Source organism: Candoia aspera, chromosome 11 (assembly GCF_035149785.1).
Source record: "Candoia aspera isolate rCanAsp1 chromosome 11, rCanAsp1.hap2, whole genome shotgun sequence".
In the NCBI taxonomy this organism is placed as follows: Eukaryota; Metazoa; Chordata; class Lepidosauria; order Squamata; family Boidae; genus Candoia; species Candoia aspera.
The window spans coordinates 15012214-15028128 of NC_086163.1; the positions used below are offsets into that span (position 1 = coordinate 15012214).

At 39.0% G+C, this 15915-nt stretch overlaps 1 protein-coding gene across 1 annotated transcript in view; it reads left to right on the forward strand.

Annotated features, from left to right (window-relative positions):
• Window positions 1–14652, forward strand: part of TSHZ3 (teashirt zinc finger homeobox 3) — a 113687-nt gene extending 99035 nt beyond the window's left edge. Inside the window, exon 2 of the mRNA XM_063312893.1 lies at window positions 8654–14652. Within this exon, the coding sequence (XP_063168963.1) occupies window positions 8654–11856 (3203 nt within the window). The 3' untranslated portion in view covers window positions 11857–14652. The remainder of the gene's footprint in view (window positions 1–8653) is intronic.
• The last annotated feature ends 1263 nt before the right edge of the window (window positions 14653–15915 follow it).

Sequence of the window (15915 nt, forward strand, 5' to 3'; positions counted from 1 at the left end):
TGGCAACAGGTTTGCATTTATGACCATCGCAGTGTCACATGGTCACGTGATCACCATTTTCAACTTTCCTGGCCGGCTTCTGGCAAGCAAAATCAATGGGGCACCACGTGATTTGCTTAATGACCATGTGGTTCGCTTAATGCCTGTGGTGATTCGCTTCACAACTGCCACAAAAAAGGTTGTAAAATTGGGTCAGATTCACTTAATGACTGCTTCTCTTAGCAAACAAAATTCTGGTCTCAATTATGGTCATAAAGCGAGGACTACCTGTTTAAATGACCATTAAAGCATCCACAAACTGAGGGTAAAAACCAGAAGTCACACTATTTAAAAAGCCATTCATGCAATTGCTAATTCATTGAAGGTACATGGCATAAATTGTTCCTTACACGTGTCAACTGCTTTTCCTTAAACAGTATCCCCACCTCATCCTTGTTACAAATGGCTTTTTGTAACACCTGTTGCAAAGAGCTGTTGTTTGATAAACATAGGTACAAAATTGAGGAAATCACATGCAGAGGACTTTAGATTTCAACTGCTGGTTAATCCAGGTATTCTTGCCTTTATAATCTCTGGGTTAAGATCCCCTAATTCTATCCAAGAGGAAACCCTTTAGTCTCATATGTAGCAAGCTTCTATTGAACAATGGATTTTTTTTCAGATGTTGGTACTCGCTAACATACATACATACATACATATACACACACACACACTGTATGTATGTGCATGTGTGGGTGTATGTATGTGTGTGTGTGTGTGTATATATATATATGATTCAAATTTAATTGAGCTATAATTCAGATTGTTTGGAGCAACATCACTTCTTTTCCAGTGGCAGGAGGGAAGGGGCACAGTCTGCTAAGGATTTTTTTTAAACCAGAAATATTTGTGTTCTACAGTATATAAAAGTATTTGTGATACACATCAAAAGGCCTGGAGATGGTCAGAAGTTTTGTGCTTTGTTTCTAATAGTTAAATGTTTCCAATAAATACTTAATCAGATTGGGGAGGCAGGAGAGGTGTGCAAATAATCACTGGTTTGACCTACCCTGCCTTAGCTTGCTTCAGAGTAACCTGTAATTATTTGGAGGCTGGAATGTGCCACCCCTCCCTTTTTCCATAACATACTAGCAATTATATCTTGGGTCATAGGTGAGAATGGATGGTGCTGGTCTCTTGTTTGGCACTGGGAAATAAGGGGACATCTGATACTTAAAGAGTTTGAAATCTGCAATTTCTTCCACCAAAATCTGAGCTTGCCTTTGGATGAACTCAGTTTAGCATCAATACCTTGGAGCAGCAGGAGATCTTCCACTGCTTGAAGAGAAATAGCAAAGGTACAGTATCTCTTTTCCAAAGCCAAAGTACACCGTGTCTGTGCTAAGTCAAGTTAGCTTGGACAAGTGCCCCTCCCTGGGAATAAAACCATGATAATTTCATTATAAACACTTAACCATTTTTTGCCCTTGATCCATCCCAAAATTAGCTGTCTCAGTTTGTCCAACAACAGGGCTGGCCTGGCTAGCAAATTAGAAAAATCTTGAACTTTATTTCTTTGCAATTTTGTTCTGCTGTTTGCCTTTACTTCTCCAACCCCCTCCCCAAAATCAGTTTTGGATTTGCCTAGAAGCTACTATTGCTGTCCTGATAAAGCACAACTGAATTCACAAAGAGATAGTAGAAAATAACATGCTGTATTTTCTGAAGACAGGAGACCTTCGTAAAATTCCCCAGCCAAATATTCTTTCTGAAATGAACAAGGAATGATACATAGCATGCTTTCTCCCACTTTAATCAGTTAGCATATACAGCCCATAGCACAAATTCTCAACCAAGTCCAATCTTGCTAGCTAGTGTGAATTGATGGTGCAGTGAGTGCAGAGTCCTCAATTTGATTCAGAAATCCAAAAAGCAAGTCCAAGGATTTAGTCACTAAATCAGTTAGCAAGCACTTGCTTCAGCTTTGCAAAAAAAGGCATGAAAGGAAAACTAAAACTTTAAGGATGCCTGCAATTGTAACACAAAGCCTTTTCTACTAAGATTGGAAAAGGAAGCCAAATGTTTTACATCAGTAAAATGTTCTAAATGGTATGGCCATATTGCTCCACACATCATGGATACACAGTGGAGGATCTGCCATTCATTTGTCATGAATAGCTTTCTGGCCTCAGAAAGCAGGAGGCAGGAAATATCTTTAAGATTACCAACTTAGGTAGAAATTGAAAGACTGGCATATTCATTTGCTAGCTTAAATTTAACTCCCCCTCCCCCCACCCCCCATTTTTGTTGGATACTGGTGTAGGCTTTCATGGCCAGCATTGATCAATGAATGATGAGCTTTTGGGCTGAATGGCCATAGTCGAGTTTTATAGGTGTCTATTTTTGTTGCTTTGTAATCCCATGCAATATGCAGTCTGCTGTTTTTATAACAGGAAGGGTACAGAGCCAGATGTGCTGTAGACATCCACTCTTTTAACAGTCTTTGGAATAGCATATTCAGAGATATATCTCTTTGCCAAGGCCAATATGCATCAAACTTTTAACTTTCAAACCCTGATTAGGAGTAATACACAATCCAATGTATTGCCAGATCTCCCTGGAAGTTCCTTGTCCACAGATCTTCCCATTTCAAGCTTGTTCTTTTAATGAGTAATAATGATGTTTGGAAAGAAAAATACAGTTCCAGAAGAATGATGGCCAATAGTGGAAAGCTGATCAGAAATTCCCTGGGGTTTGTTAAGCTAATTTTTATGAAGAACATAAGTGGAATTAAAATAGATGCTTCCTGAAGTTCTCATAGAACAGTAAAAAAAGAAGAAGAAGAAGAAGCCCAAAGCCAACCATGAAGCAAGATTTTGACAATTTCTGGTCCTGAGATCATTGAAACCACATTCCTATATTAAGACTAAAGGGGAATTACTGTTCCTTCACCAGTGAAAGTTTGTACAGTCACAGATACAAGATAATCCAATAATTTGATACAGTTAGGATGTGATAAACATCTAGGTATGTATTCCCTGGCCAGGTATTCAACCTGAGTGCCCTGTCAAATGGGAAGGGAATGTGAATGTACAATTAGGTGGTGTGTATTTAAAAAATAAATAAATAAATAAGAAACTACATCTCCATTCTTTGCCATCGATAAAACATTCTATAAATAGCTTTTGTATGACAATGTATCACATTGCCCAAAGCGATGTGCTTTGTATTGAAGGCAGTTTCCACATTTAGTGGCAAGTTTTCAAGTAATTAGTCATCAACTGTTTTTTTGCATAGTGATATATGGGTAAGATAGACAATCAGCTCTCTGAATCAGGATGGATTCAAGCAAGAGAATATGGATCTGCTTTCTCTGTGTAATATATCCAAAGCAAAGAACAGAATATAATGGGTAGGGAAATTAGGTATTTATTGTTGATTTGCAGAGGTCTGTATTTGGGAATGATACCTGTTGTAATATCGCAGGAACAAATTTGTGTTACCATTCCCATAGTATTTATTGTGTAATTTTCTTATCCAAATCACTTACCTCCTGGACACTATAAAAGTATAATTAATATCCATGTGTATTTCAGCTCCTGAGCCCTGTGCTTGTTAAGACCATTCAGAAAACAGATAATCTGGCATGGAGTAATGCTACATTTCAGTATGCAAAAGGTCTCAGATTTAGTTATTTGTGTGGACAAGAGGGCTGAAGGAGTCTTTTACTGATATTTTTGAAACATTAGCTAAGGAGCCAATGGATAGAGCTAGGTGGATATCGTAATGGAAAGCATTAGCAGAGAAGATGGCAACTAGGAGACAATAATAGAGAAGACGGAGAATCTAGACTATGACAACAGGATTCTCAACTCATCAAGTAAGATTGTAGGGAATAGAAAAGAAAGGGATGTGTAGGGTTAAGCTAAGAGCTGAAACAAAGAGGAAATAATGAAGGAGAAGATAGAGAAGATAGAGATCAAAGAGGATAGTGTAGTTGATGAAAAGGAAGCAAGGAGAGCAAATGGTGCAGCAAAGCTTAGCAGGACATCAAAGATCTAGGAGAGGCACTTGATGTCTTCAGAAATTAGACTCTTCACCAGCCTGTTCCGATCTGGTGTCTCCCAGATGTGTTTTGATTGCAGCTCCTGGAATAACAAGCAAGCAAGCATAGTTGTTGTAGTTCTCAGCAGACCTAGAAGATCTCAACTTTGGGAAGACTTCTGACAAGTTCATAGCATACACAAAAGAGAAGGGTCTCTGCTACCCCATGTTTTGGTCCTACATGTTACATGTTACAAGTGTCAGATTCTCTTCCAGACATTTCCCTAGCTTGTGGTGAAAGGTGGAAACAAAAGGGAATGGTAAAAATATTAGCATGAGTTACTGTTATTGGCTTCTTCTCTTTCACATCTTCTTGAAAACGTGCTAATTTCTAAGTAGAACAGAGTCTGTGTAAATCAAAGCATAGTTTAGCAAGACTGTTTGAATAACTGCTGGCTCATAGAGGTTGCTGTATCCTTAAAATGAAATCACTGGGAACTTTTTTTTTCTTAAACATGAATCAACTGACACATTAGATCAAATTAACCTGTTTAAAATTAAAATTCCTGACCTTCATAGTGGACAGATTGATCAATATTGCTACCAATCTGTCAAAAAATATATATTTCCTGTTTCCAGGAGTTAGTTTAGTTCTGTAGCTCTGTAAATTGCAACATAAAACCTTCTACCAGGAATCCTGATTAGTTAATATTTATTCCTTCCTCTATGCAGGTACACTTTCTTTAACTTATTGGATTCTAAATTCACAGAATTTCCAGCTGCAGCCGGACTGGCTAAGAATTTTGGGAGTTGTAATCTAGCACATCTGGGAAGCACCAAGTTTTGTAAAGTTATTACAAACAAAATATAGAATGCTGTTAAGTACAGGGTTAGCCCAGCTAGATGCCCATGTAGAAACACCATTGAATACCTTTGAAAAAGGAATTACACATTGTCTGAGTTGGGCAGCCATATAAATGCCATATATCAATACCACAACCAGTAATTCCAAGCCACAATCTCTGTTCTACCCACAGTATGTGCAGACTAGCAAAGCTCATACACTGTGAGTAGGGATAGGCAATGCCATTTCTATCCCTTCCCCATTTTTTCTGATCTTCACTTTGCTTCATCCCATTTCCCTTTTTCAACCTGTTTTTAAAAACTCTGCCCACACACACACACAAACCTCTTTTCCTAACTTGCACATTTTGATAGGACAGATTTCCTTAAGATAAGGTATATTGTTTGTGTGTTATTTTATATTAATTTCCATACACCTTGGAGTGGTTGTGATTGTAAAGTTTGGAAAAGGATGACTATAAAAGAATAAATGCCTTTTTGTTGGCATGTTCGTTTGGGAAGTGCAAATTAGATATGTTTGCAGGTGGACAGGGGCTTCCGTAACAACAGGGTCAGGCACATTGAGTGATTTGAAATAACCCAGTAGTTTTGTTTCACTCTAATTGAGGTCAGCATTTCTCCTGCTTGAAACAAAGTACAGTCTAGTGCATAATACAGTACAGGATCTCTGTTGGGGAGCCCCAAAGTAGCTTATGGTGAATAAATATTGACAAAATAGTCTAAAGACCAAACACTTTGACATTTGTAATGTCCACTGGAAAACCTTGTGTATATTTATCCTGGAAGAATAAGAATGGAATATCAATTTTTTTCCTAGTCTTGCAGCTGTGTTGTTCTGTTTTTCTCACTTAATGTCAAGAAGTCTTTGCAATGGAAGTGGAGTAATAGAGAAGTTGATTATCCATTTTCCCCATAATGCTTTTCTATCTGTAAACTATTTTTTTTTTAAATGGGAGAGCTAACTGGATGCCCCAAGTTCTGTCTTAAGAAATGTTATTTTCCAAATCTCCAAATGGCATGGGGATAGTTCCTACAACTGAAAGTTGAAAAGCATTTTGCACAAGCCATAGATAGATAGATAGATAGATAGATAGATAGATAGATAGATAGATAGATAGATAGATAGATAGATAGATAGATAGATAACCTTTCCTCCTATTAACGGGTAAAATTGGAAGGAATTTTCAAAACTTCATTTTTTAAAAAACTTTTCTATACAGTCCATCTACAGAGTCCATCCTGCATTTCACTATTCATGGGCTCCAATTTAACCAGGAAAAATAAATTCTACAGTTTATTTTTGTACAATAAATATTGTACAATTGTACAATAAATTCTACAATTCTACGATTTATTTATGCTAAATAAATTCTACAATTACATCTAGAACGTATATAGCACTTTTAGTCCTTTTGAGCTTCTCCCTTTATTATCAACTTTCATGTATATTCATAAAACAGTGCAAAAAATGGTTTATGTACATAGTGTTGCATCAAGAGTCTTTTTGTAGGGTGTTTTGCTAATACACAGAAGTAAACATCTATGCCAATATAACACTTTCTATCACTACCAACTCCCTTTTCTGCTCATGAATGACACCCAAAGCAAAGGAAACTTTGAGATATGATAGCTTTATTGTTCTACTTTATGAAGTGTTATATGGTTCTTTTATATTTCTGTATTGGTAAAACATGCACACACAAAATGCATCCCATCCTAGGGTTCCAGTATCAGGTTTCCAAGCGAACACTTAGGAAGAAAAAAAATCTGTGTTTTAGTTATGCAAGCTTATTCACAACAGAATCAGGAAGGAAGTTGTCAAATATATAATCTGGAATTCAAGATCCACAGGCAAAGTATAAGTAGTGAATTCAAAGAGTTGGGTGGCAAAGTGCAAAGGTGGAAGCTGGTGAGATGGGAAGTGATGCTGCTCAGACCAGACCAAGGGCTGACAAAAGATCACCAACTGTCTGGTGATCAGGAAAGGCAGGAGGAGAGGCAGGAGGACAGGATTTAACCCACAATCATATATATGATGTGATTTCTGTGTTCTGTATTGGGCAGATCTTCTGCACATATATGGCTTCTATCTTGTCTATAGTAAGTCACTTTCCTGTTAGTATCAAGTCTATTAGGCTTCAGCTTTTTTCTAGTCCCTGAATGAAGAATTACTTTCTGGAGAGAAGAAATTTATAGCCATGCTTGGTTTGAAATCTGACACAAGGTTTGGTGCAGGCAAAAGCGAACTCAGTCATTTAGGAAGCCAACTGCAAAGTTCATGGCTCAGCAGATTATTGCTGACATGGTTTTGACTTTTGATTGGTCTCAGAGGGAAGTTTCCATACAGGAAGCTTTCTAGTCCCATCCAAGCCAAACAGGGCTATCCAGGAAATATTCTGGAGGAACAGTTATTTCTTTTTTGAAGCTTCTCAGTCTTTCTGCCCATTGATTCTCAGTCCAATACCTGAAGCAGTTAGCGGGCTTGGAGAGTGTGTAATTTCATCTGGGTTGTAGTCCAGAGTGATATGATCAGATTTGGTCAACTTCTGTACTGGGATATAGATTTCTGGGATTAAGTTCAGCAAGTTTCTCTCGTATTGCTCTTAAGATGCTTCACATATGGAAGAATCAGGTCAGAATGTTGCTGGAGTAATACATTGTAGTCACACCATGATTCCCCCAATAGCGTATCAAAGACTTGTCAGTGAAATTCAGTGTTGTCTCTAAATTCTGGAAATGAAGAAGAAGTGGAAGCATGGATATTTCCTCATGCATTGATTCTGCTTTAGGATCAAACCCCAACAGATGAGAACTGCAAAATTCAGAGATAAAATTAAAACAAAACAAAAAAAAAAATCCAAAGATGGTAGCAGAGATATTGGAAGTACTAACATTTCACTGCTGAATTTGTGTTGCCATATAGAGGAGGAGGCAGAATAGAACAAAGCTAAAAATATCTGTCTTAGGTTCAGTGTATTTTCTCTATTCCAGAATTTTATCAGGGTAAGAGCAAATCCCCATGGGTTAAATGTGTTTTATAAGATACCCATCATAGGGAACTTAGAATTGTGGCCTGTAAGATCCTGGTAACTGCAGGGTTCATCAACTCTAAAAACTTTCAGAAGCACCCCTACATATTTGAAAATACTTTCTGATGCTGAGCCCAATGCTCAGTTTAGTACCTGCATTTCTAGACAGCTCTAGCAGACAAATGCAAGCTTTTAATTTTCTAATAAGTGTAAGGAAGGCCTTTTTTCATTCTTGTTGCTTTGTGGGATTTATTATTATTATTATTGATGGTTTTTATATTTTATTAAAGATTGGGTCTAAAAAACATCTAATGAGTAAAAAAGAAAATTCTGGCTTAATTTAAATTGTGAATCTGTCTGTTAAGAAATACATTAGGGGTAGAAGAAGCATAAGACATATTAATTGACAGACAGGAACTGCTGTCTCTGAGGTTGATACAAGTAATTTATTACTTTAGAAATAAATGCCACCTCCAGAATGTGCTTCATTAATTTCAAATTTAGTTTTAATTTCAAGCTGTTGCCCCTTGAGAAGAATAAGGTGGCAAATTATGTTTGAAGAGCAGATTTTTTTCCCCCTCTTCGTCTTGCTTAGAAGAAATGCTAAATTTTAACTGTTTAATTTTAATAAATAAATGCAATCCGCTGACTGAAACACGCCAGCTGCTGATAGAAATGGAGACTAGCTATCACTAACTGTGTGTTTTATTATCTGTTCTTTCTCTCTGCCGGGCTAGCTTATGTTTCGGATGAGTTGAAAGCTGCCGCCATGGTGGACGATGACTTGGAACCTGAGGAGGCCACGATTGATGGAGAACCTTCTGCAAAATACGCCTGTCCAGAGAAGGACTTCGGCAAGAACTGCCAAAGCTACCAGAACTCTCCGACGGCTGAATTTTCCAGCCACGAAATGGACAGCGAGTCGCATATCAGCGAGACGAGTGACCGAATGGCCGATTTTGAGAGCGGCTCCATCAAGAACGAGGAGGAGAACAAAGAGGTTTCGATACAGCTGGAAGAATCTGTTGTGTCGGACAGCTTGGAGCAGATGAAAGCCGTCTACAATAACTTCCTCTCCAATTCCTACTGGTCCAACCTCAGTCTGAATCTCCACCAGCCAGCCTCCGAAAAAAATAATAGCAGCAGCAGCAGCAGCAGCAGTAGCAGCAGCAGCTGTGGAAGTGGCAGCTTTGATTGGCATCAGACCGCCATGGCCAAAACACTACAGCAAGTCTCGCAGAACCGGATTCTTCCTGAGCCCAGCCTTTTTAGCACAGTTCAGTTGTACAGGCAGAGCAGTAAGCTTTACGGCTCCATCTTTACTGGAGCCAGTAAATTCCGCTGTAAAGACTGTAGTGCAGCCTATGATACGTTGGTGGAACTAACGGTGCACATGAATGAAACAGGACATTATCGAGACGACAACCACGAAACTGATAACAATAACCCGAAAAGGTGGTCTAAGCCTCGTAAACGCTCTTTGCTTGAAATGGAAGGGAAAGAAGATGCCCAGAAAGTATTGAAGTGCATGTACTGTGGCCATTCCTTTGAATCACTCCAAGACTTGAGTGTTCACATGATAAAAACAAAACATTACCAAAAAGTGCCTCTGAAGGAACCCGTCACCCCTGTAGCCGCAAAGATTATCCCAGCCACCCGAAAAAAAACATCACTGGAGTTAGAGCTTCCAAGTTCTCCAGACTCCACTGGTGGGACGCCCAAAGCAACTCTTTCCGATGTCAACGACCCGCTTCAAAAGAATTCCAATCCTTACATTACGCCGAATAACCGCTATGGACACCAGAATGGGGCCAGCTACGCCTGGCATTTTGAAGCAAGGAAATCTCAAATTCTCAAGTGCATGGAATGCGGCAGTTCCCATGACACCTTGCAGGAGCTCACTGCCCACATGATGGTGACGGGGCATTTCATTAAAGTCACCAACTCTGCCATGAAGAAAGGGAAAACTATTATAGAGTCACCTGTCACGCCAACCATCACAGCTTTGCTTGATGAGAAGGTACAGTCTGTGCCTCTTGCAGCAACCACGTTCACATCTCCTTCCAATATGCCATCCAGTGTCTCCCCCAAATTAAACATGGAAGTCAAGAAAGAAGTTGATAAGGACAGAGCAGTGGCTGACGATAAGATGAAAGACAAAGAAAAATTAAGCGAAGATGAGGAAAAATATGATATCTCCTCTAAATATCATTATCTGACAGAAAATGACTTGGAAGAAAGCCCAAAAGGGGGACTAGATATTTTAAAGTCATTGGAAAATACAGTCACATCAGCTATTAATAAAGCCCAGAATGGCACACCAAGTTGGGGTGGTTACCCCAGTATTCATGCTGCTTATCAGCTGCCCAATATGATGAAATTGTCATTAGGTTCATCAGGAAAGAATACCCCTTTGAAACCCATGTTTGGAAATGCTGAATTAGTATCTCCCACTAAAAGTCAGCCCTTGGTTTCACCCCCAAGTAGCCAAACATCCCCTGTGCCCAAAACAAATTTTCATGCCATGGAAGAGTTGGTTAAGAAAGTCACCGAGAAAGTGGCCAAAGTTGAAGAAAAACTGAAGGAACCCGAAGTGGGGAAGCTTTCACCGATGAAGAGAGCCACACCTTCGCCTTGCAGCAGTGAAGTCAGCGAACCCCTCAAGATGGACACTTCCAGTGACCTTGGGTTCAAAAGCCATCAGAATAGTCCCGTTTCTCAGAGGGAGAGCTGCAGAGACAGCCCCACAGGAGAACCGATGGAAAATGGCAAGGAGATTGTCAAGAAAATCACAAATACTTTGACCAGCAGTACTGCTATTATTACTGACCATCCTCCAGAACAACCCTTTGTAAATCCATTAAGTGCATTACAATCTGTCATGAACATTCATCTTGGGAAGGCAGCTAAGCCTTCTCTGCCTGCCCTAGACCCCATGAGTATGCTTTTCAAAATGAGCAACAGCTTGGCAGAAAAGGCTGCTGTGGCAACCCCACCCTTGCAGTCCAAAAAGCCAGATCACTTAGACCGCTATTTTTACCATGTCAATAATGACCAGCCCATAGATTTGACAAAAGGCAAGAGTGACAAAAGCTGCTCTTTGGGTTCAGCGCTTTTGTCATCCACATCAGCGTCTTCAGCATCTTCTTCATCTACAGTGACAACAACAAAGACATCTGCGGTTGTGTCATTTATGTCAAACTCGCCGCTACGCGAGAATGCCTTGTCAGATATCTCCGATATGCTGAAGAACTTGACAGAAAGTCACACATCAAAATCTTCCACACCTTCCAGCATCTCTGAGAAATCTGACATTGATGGCACTACAATTGAGGAACCGGAGGAAACAACCCCAGCTCAGAAAAGGAAGGGACGCCAGTCAAACTGGAATCCTCAGCATTTACTCATTCTGCAGGCCCAGTTTGCTGCCAGTTTGCAGCAGACATCAGAAGGGAAATACATTATGTCGGACTTGAGCCCTCAAGAGAGAATGCACATTTCCAGGTTTACAGGACTCTCAATGACCACCATTAGCCACTGGTTGGCCAATGTGAAATACCAACTCCGAAGGACAGGGGGGACAAAGTTCCTTAAAAATTTAGACACTGGGCACCCAGTGTTCTTTTGTAATGACTGTGCTTCGCAAATCAGAACTCCTTCAACGTACATCAGTCACCTTGAATCCCATCTAGGTTTCAGATTACGAGACTTGTCCAAACTCTCCAGCGAGCAGATTAACAATCAGATAGCACAAACAAAGTCATCCTCTGAGAAACTGTTGGCGCCTTCACCAGAGGAAGAGCTAGGAACTTCGTACCAGTGTAAACTTTGCAACAGGACTTTTGCAAGCAAGCATGCTGTTAAGCTTCATCTCAGTAAAACACATGGGAAGTCTCCAGAGGACCATCTTCTGTACGTCTGTGAATTAGAAAAGCAGTAGCATTGACTTCTTTTCTTTCTTTTTAACACACAAGCTACTACAACAACTGTACTTGGCTTTGAGGAAAACTGTCAAACATGCCATAGAGCTACTCCTTTGCCCTCCACCCACCCCTGTTCTTGGCACATAATTGTTATTTTAACTCTGGGGTGTCACTCTAGCCTGAACAAGTCTCTTTCTTTTTTATATATAACTGTATAGTGTTTAATAGAGGTACATAATCAGCTGTTGTTACTGGTAAAATATGAAGGTTAAAAACTCAGTGGTAAGTGTTTGGAACTTAGTGTAAATTGGGGGTTTTAGTTGCTGTGCATCCCTTTGATGCCTCGAGCTGCATGCATTGACAAGACAGTTTACTTAAGCATTTATTAACTAATCATGGTACACTTTTTTTCACGGCAACTGACGTGTGCTGGCCGTTTCTCACCTGTAAATCTTTAGCCCTCTGAGTACTTTGAAGCACTTTTGCATTAATTTGGTTTCCTTTTTTTAAAATTATAGACGTGGTTTCTTGTTTTTTTTTTAAATCCCATTCTGGCTTAGAATATAATTCAGGCAACAGGCTTGAACAAAACGTTTCGGCAGCCAGTCATGGTATTGTGCAATGTTTGAAAGGACAGTTTCCCCTTCAGATGTTGCAAGAACTGTCATCACTTTGATGTGTGGACCATTTGAGCAGCAGACTGGTGGCAATTCTTGAGACATCCCAAATACAAATGTGCAAACCGTACCTATTCCAAGGATGGAATGTTCTGGGAAATAGTGAGACCATCAGTCTTTCTTCCAGAGCACACCAGTCCAGGTGTGCTGAAGAGGAACCAATAGCTTTCTGGAAGGAGATCTTCCAGAACAGGAAATAGTTCTTGATGTTCTAAATCATTTTGTTTTCTGGAAAATTTACTTCTAGAACACTACTGGACCATTCCTGTAATACGTGGATTGAGATGATGTTCCCTATAAACCATTCTGTCTCTAATGGTACATTTTGCACATCCTTGCCTTGTTTCAATGCTGCCAGTATTTATAGCACTAATGTACAAGTTGCATTAGCTCATACTGCCCTTTCTTCCATTGGTTCTTATGGCTAACCTCATGGGGGTGTATTCTGAGGCTAGAATGTGGCCTCCTCCTAAGGCTTTTTGTGTAGGTCCTTCACCCCACTTTTCAGCTCTACATTCCAAGTACCCAGCCTTCACCGATGAACTCAGGGTGCAGAAAGAGCTGAACCTGCTGCAGATTTCCAAGTAAGTTAAAACTTAATGGATGGGATTGAACAAAAGGGTTGAAGAGGATCTGAACACACCAACTTTATGCTTTGGCCAAGTCTGCTTTCCCCTTGCCTCTCCCATGTGCACCCCCAGGCACATTATAGAAGATCCTCACTTGGCCTGTGAACCTCCAGAAGTTTGTATGTCCATAGTTAATATGGATTGACAGACCTCCCAATCTGACTTCCTGCGTAGATGGATGGGTTGGTGTCTCGCAAGGAAAGCTTGACTTTCCCTAAGTCACAGCCTTTGCATCTGGTCAAAGAGATGGATAAGGTCCATGCCTGGTTCATAAGATCCATGCCTGGACATGTCCTTTGTTGGAGTTAACTAATAATTCTCTGTGTATGCAGGGGTGGCACCCATCTTGAAATTTGAAAATGTATTATTTTCACATTGAAACATATGTGTACATATTGTATAGGTTTCAGAATCCACTAATGAAAAATGTGATTGTGGACAATGCCATTTCTTCTTTGACATTTTTATCAGTGATGGGTTTTCTACCTAATATGCTCTTGAGTCTAAGTGGTACCTATAAATATATAAATATATATATAAATATATAAAATAATAATGTATATTTCTTTTCTAGGTCAAAGGGTTTTCTTTTAACATCTGAACAATGTAAATTATATGAAAGATACAACAGATAGCATTTATAAAGTATTCAGAAACATTATTCTTGAAGCAAAGTATGATTATTGTTTTGTTTTATTTTACTATACAGTACATCTATATTGATAGAGGTTCATGTTTAAATTATACATATTTATTAGTTACTTGCTACCTTTTTTTAAAAAAAGAAAGCATTCTGATAACAGAAGCCACAGACTGGCGTGCATTTGAACTATTTTGCACAACACAAATTTTAAAGGTATTTATTAGTAAAATAATAAAAAAAATTAAAAATTAATTCAAGAAAAATTTCAAAATCAACTCAGTGCTCAAAGGGTTAAATCTATTTGGGGGTGGGAGAATTGAAGGGGGGAAAAATCTTGTACTGTATTTCCTAAACATTGATAAAAAAAGAGAAAAGCCTTTAAAATGTTTGTACTGTAATACTTTGCTTAAAAGTCATAAGGCATTCTGTGATATAACCTCTCAGTTATTTATAAGATCCTTGGTTGTTATTTCATATCTAGAATGCCTTCTGTTTCATTGTCTTTCTTTTCTCTCTCTCTCTCTCTCTTTTTCAGTTGATAACTTTCTGTTTTGTTCTTCCTAATTATTCTCCCAAGATTTCATACTGCAGTTTTATCTTTAAGCATATGAAAGGTAACCCGTGGTTACCAACACACTAAGTGATTCTGTTCGTTTCCATTTTTGGCGGTTAATTTGCAGAAGTAACTGACAGCCGACACCATATGAAAATCTATGTGTACAATATTGGCATGTAAACAGCACAGACCCCAAACTGCACACTTTGTGCCCTGTTCTGTTGTTGACAATGTGGCACCATGATATGACTCTTCATATAACCTTTTTTTTCCCTACAGCCGCATTAAAATTGTCTTTTTTGCTATAATGTTGTGTCGCATTCACAATTATATCTGAAATGTGCTACGACTAACGAGCACATTAAAATTAAATTGTACGCTTGCTGTTTATGACGGAAACTTGGGGAAGTTTTTTCGTCTGCCAGGTGCTGGCAGGCAAAAACTACACATAAATCACTGGAGTTTTTGTGAACTTTAGCATTTAAAGAGCAGGGGAACAAATATTCAAAGGCTGAGCTAAAAAAAAAAAGCATTCCCCCTCCCCTGCCATTATTGAATGAAATGGAGATTACATCTCCTCCTTTTTCTTTGACTGCAAAGAACAAAGTTTATAAGCAGTGTTAGTGGCAAAACAAACAGTGCCAAGTGTGCATTAAGATCCTGATCCAGAGTGGCTTTTAAATATATTATTACAGTTCTAAGAGGTGAGTTTTGCAGGGATTAGAGAATGCCTTCCATTTCATTTTGATTTTCATTAATATATGCAAACGGCAATCTTCCTGGATCTTGGGTTGTTAAGGCAGACACCAAGGCTGCCCTTTCCACAACATGTTAGACTAGAATAAAATAGGGTGAGGTGGTGTGCATTTCATCATGTTCTGTGGGAACTAAGCTACCAATTAAAAGGAAAAAAAAATGGATTATTTGCTTTGGTACAGCATGTTATCTGAACATAGCCCCTGTGTTTTGTTAACCTGGGATTAGGCTTGTTCTGCAAACTCAGTCTTTCTGTCAATAAACTGCAATAGTCTGTCTTCTTTATACACTGTGGGGGAATCCTGACTCTTGGGTTTCTCTATGAATGAGAGAATGTAGGAAAAGAGAAGGGGAAATGTCTGTCATTCCAGATTCTAAAAGCTGAGTCAGTGCCAGCAATCTGGTATGTGATCTACCCATAGCCAAGATTAACCAAACCATTGCATTCTTCATTGCCCCCTATCAGGTTCTTCTAGATCTAAACCTACTTTGGAGCTCATCTATTGTAGCATGACATATGACAAACCTTCTGTGCATGATATTCTTTCATGCTTGCATATCAGGCAGTTTCTTTATAGGCTATTCTGAAGAACAGTTTTTCTGTAACTAGCATTCTTAATACACAACTTTTTTAAGGAGGAGGAGGAGGAGGAGGAGGAGGAGGAGGAGGAGGAGGAGAAGAAGAAGAAGAAGAAGAAGAAGAAGAAGAAGAAGAAGAAGAAGAAGAAGAAGAAGAAGAAGAAGAAATTATTTTATATCTCTATTCAATTGCCTTAAATTCTGCATTTACATCACTGCTTTTCTCAGTCATGGTG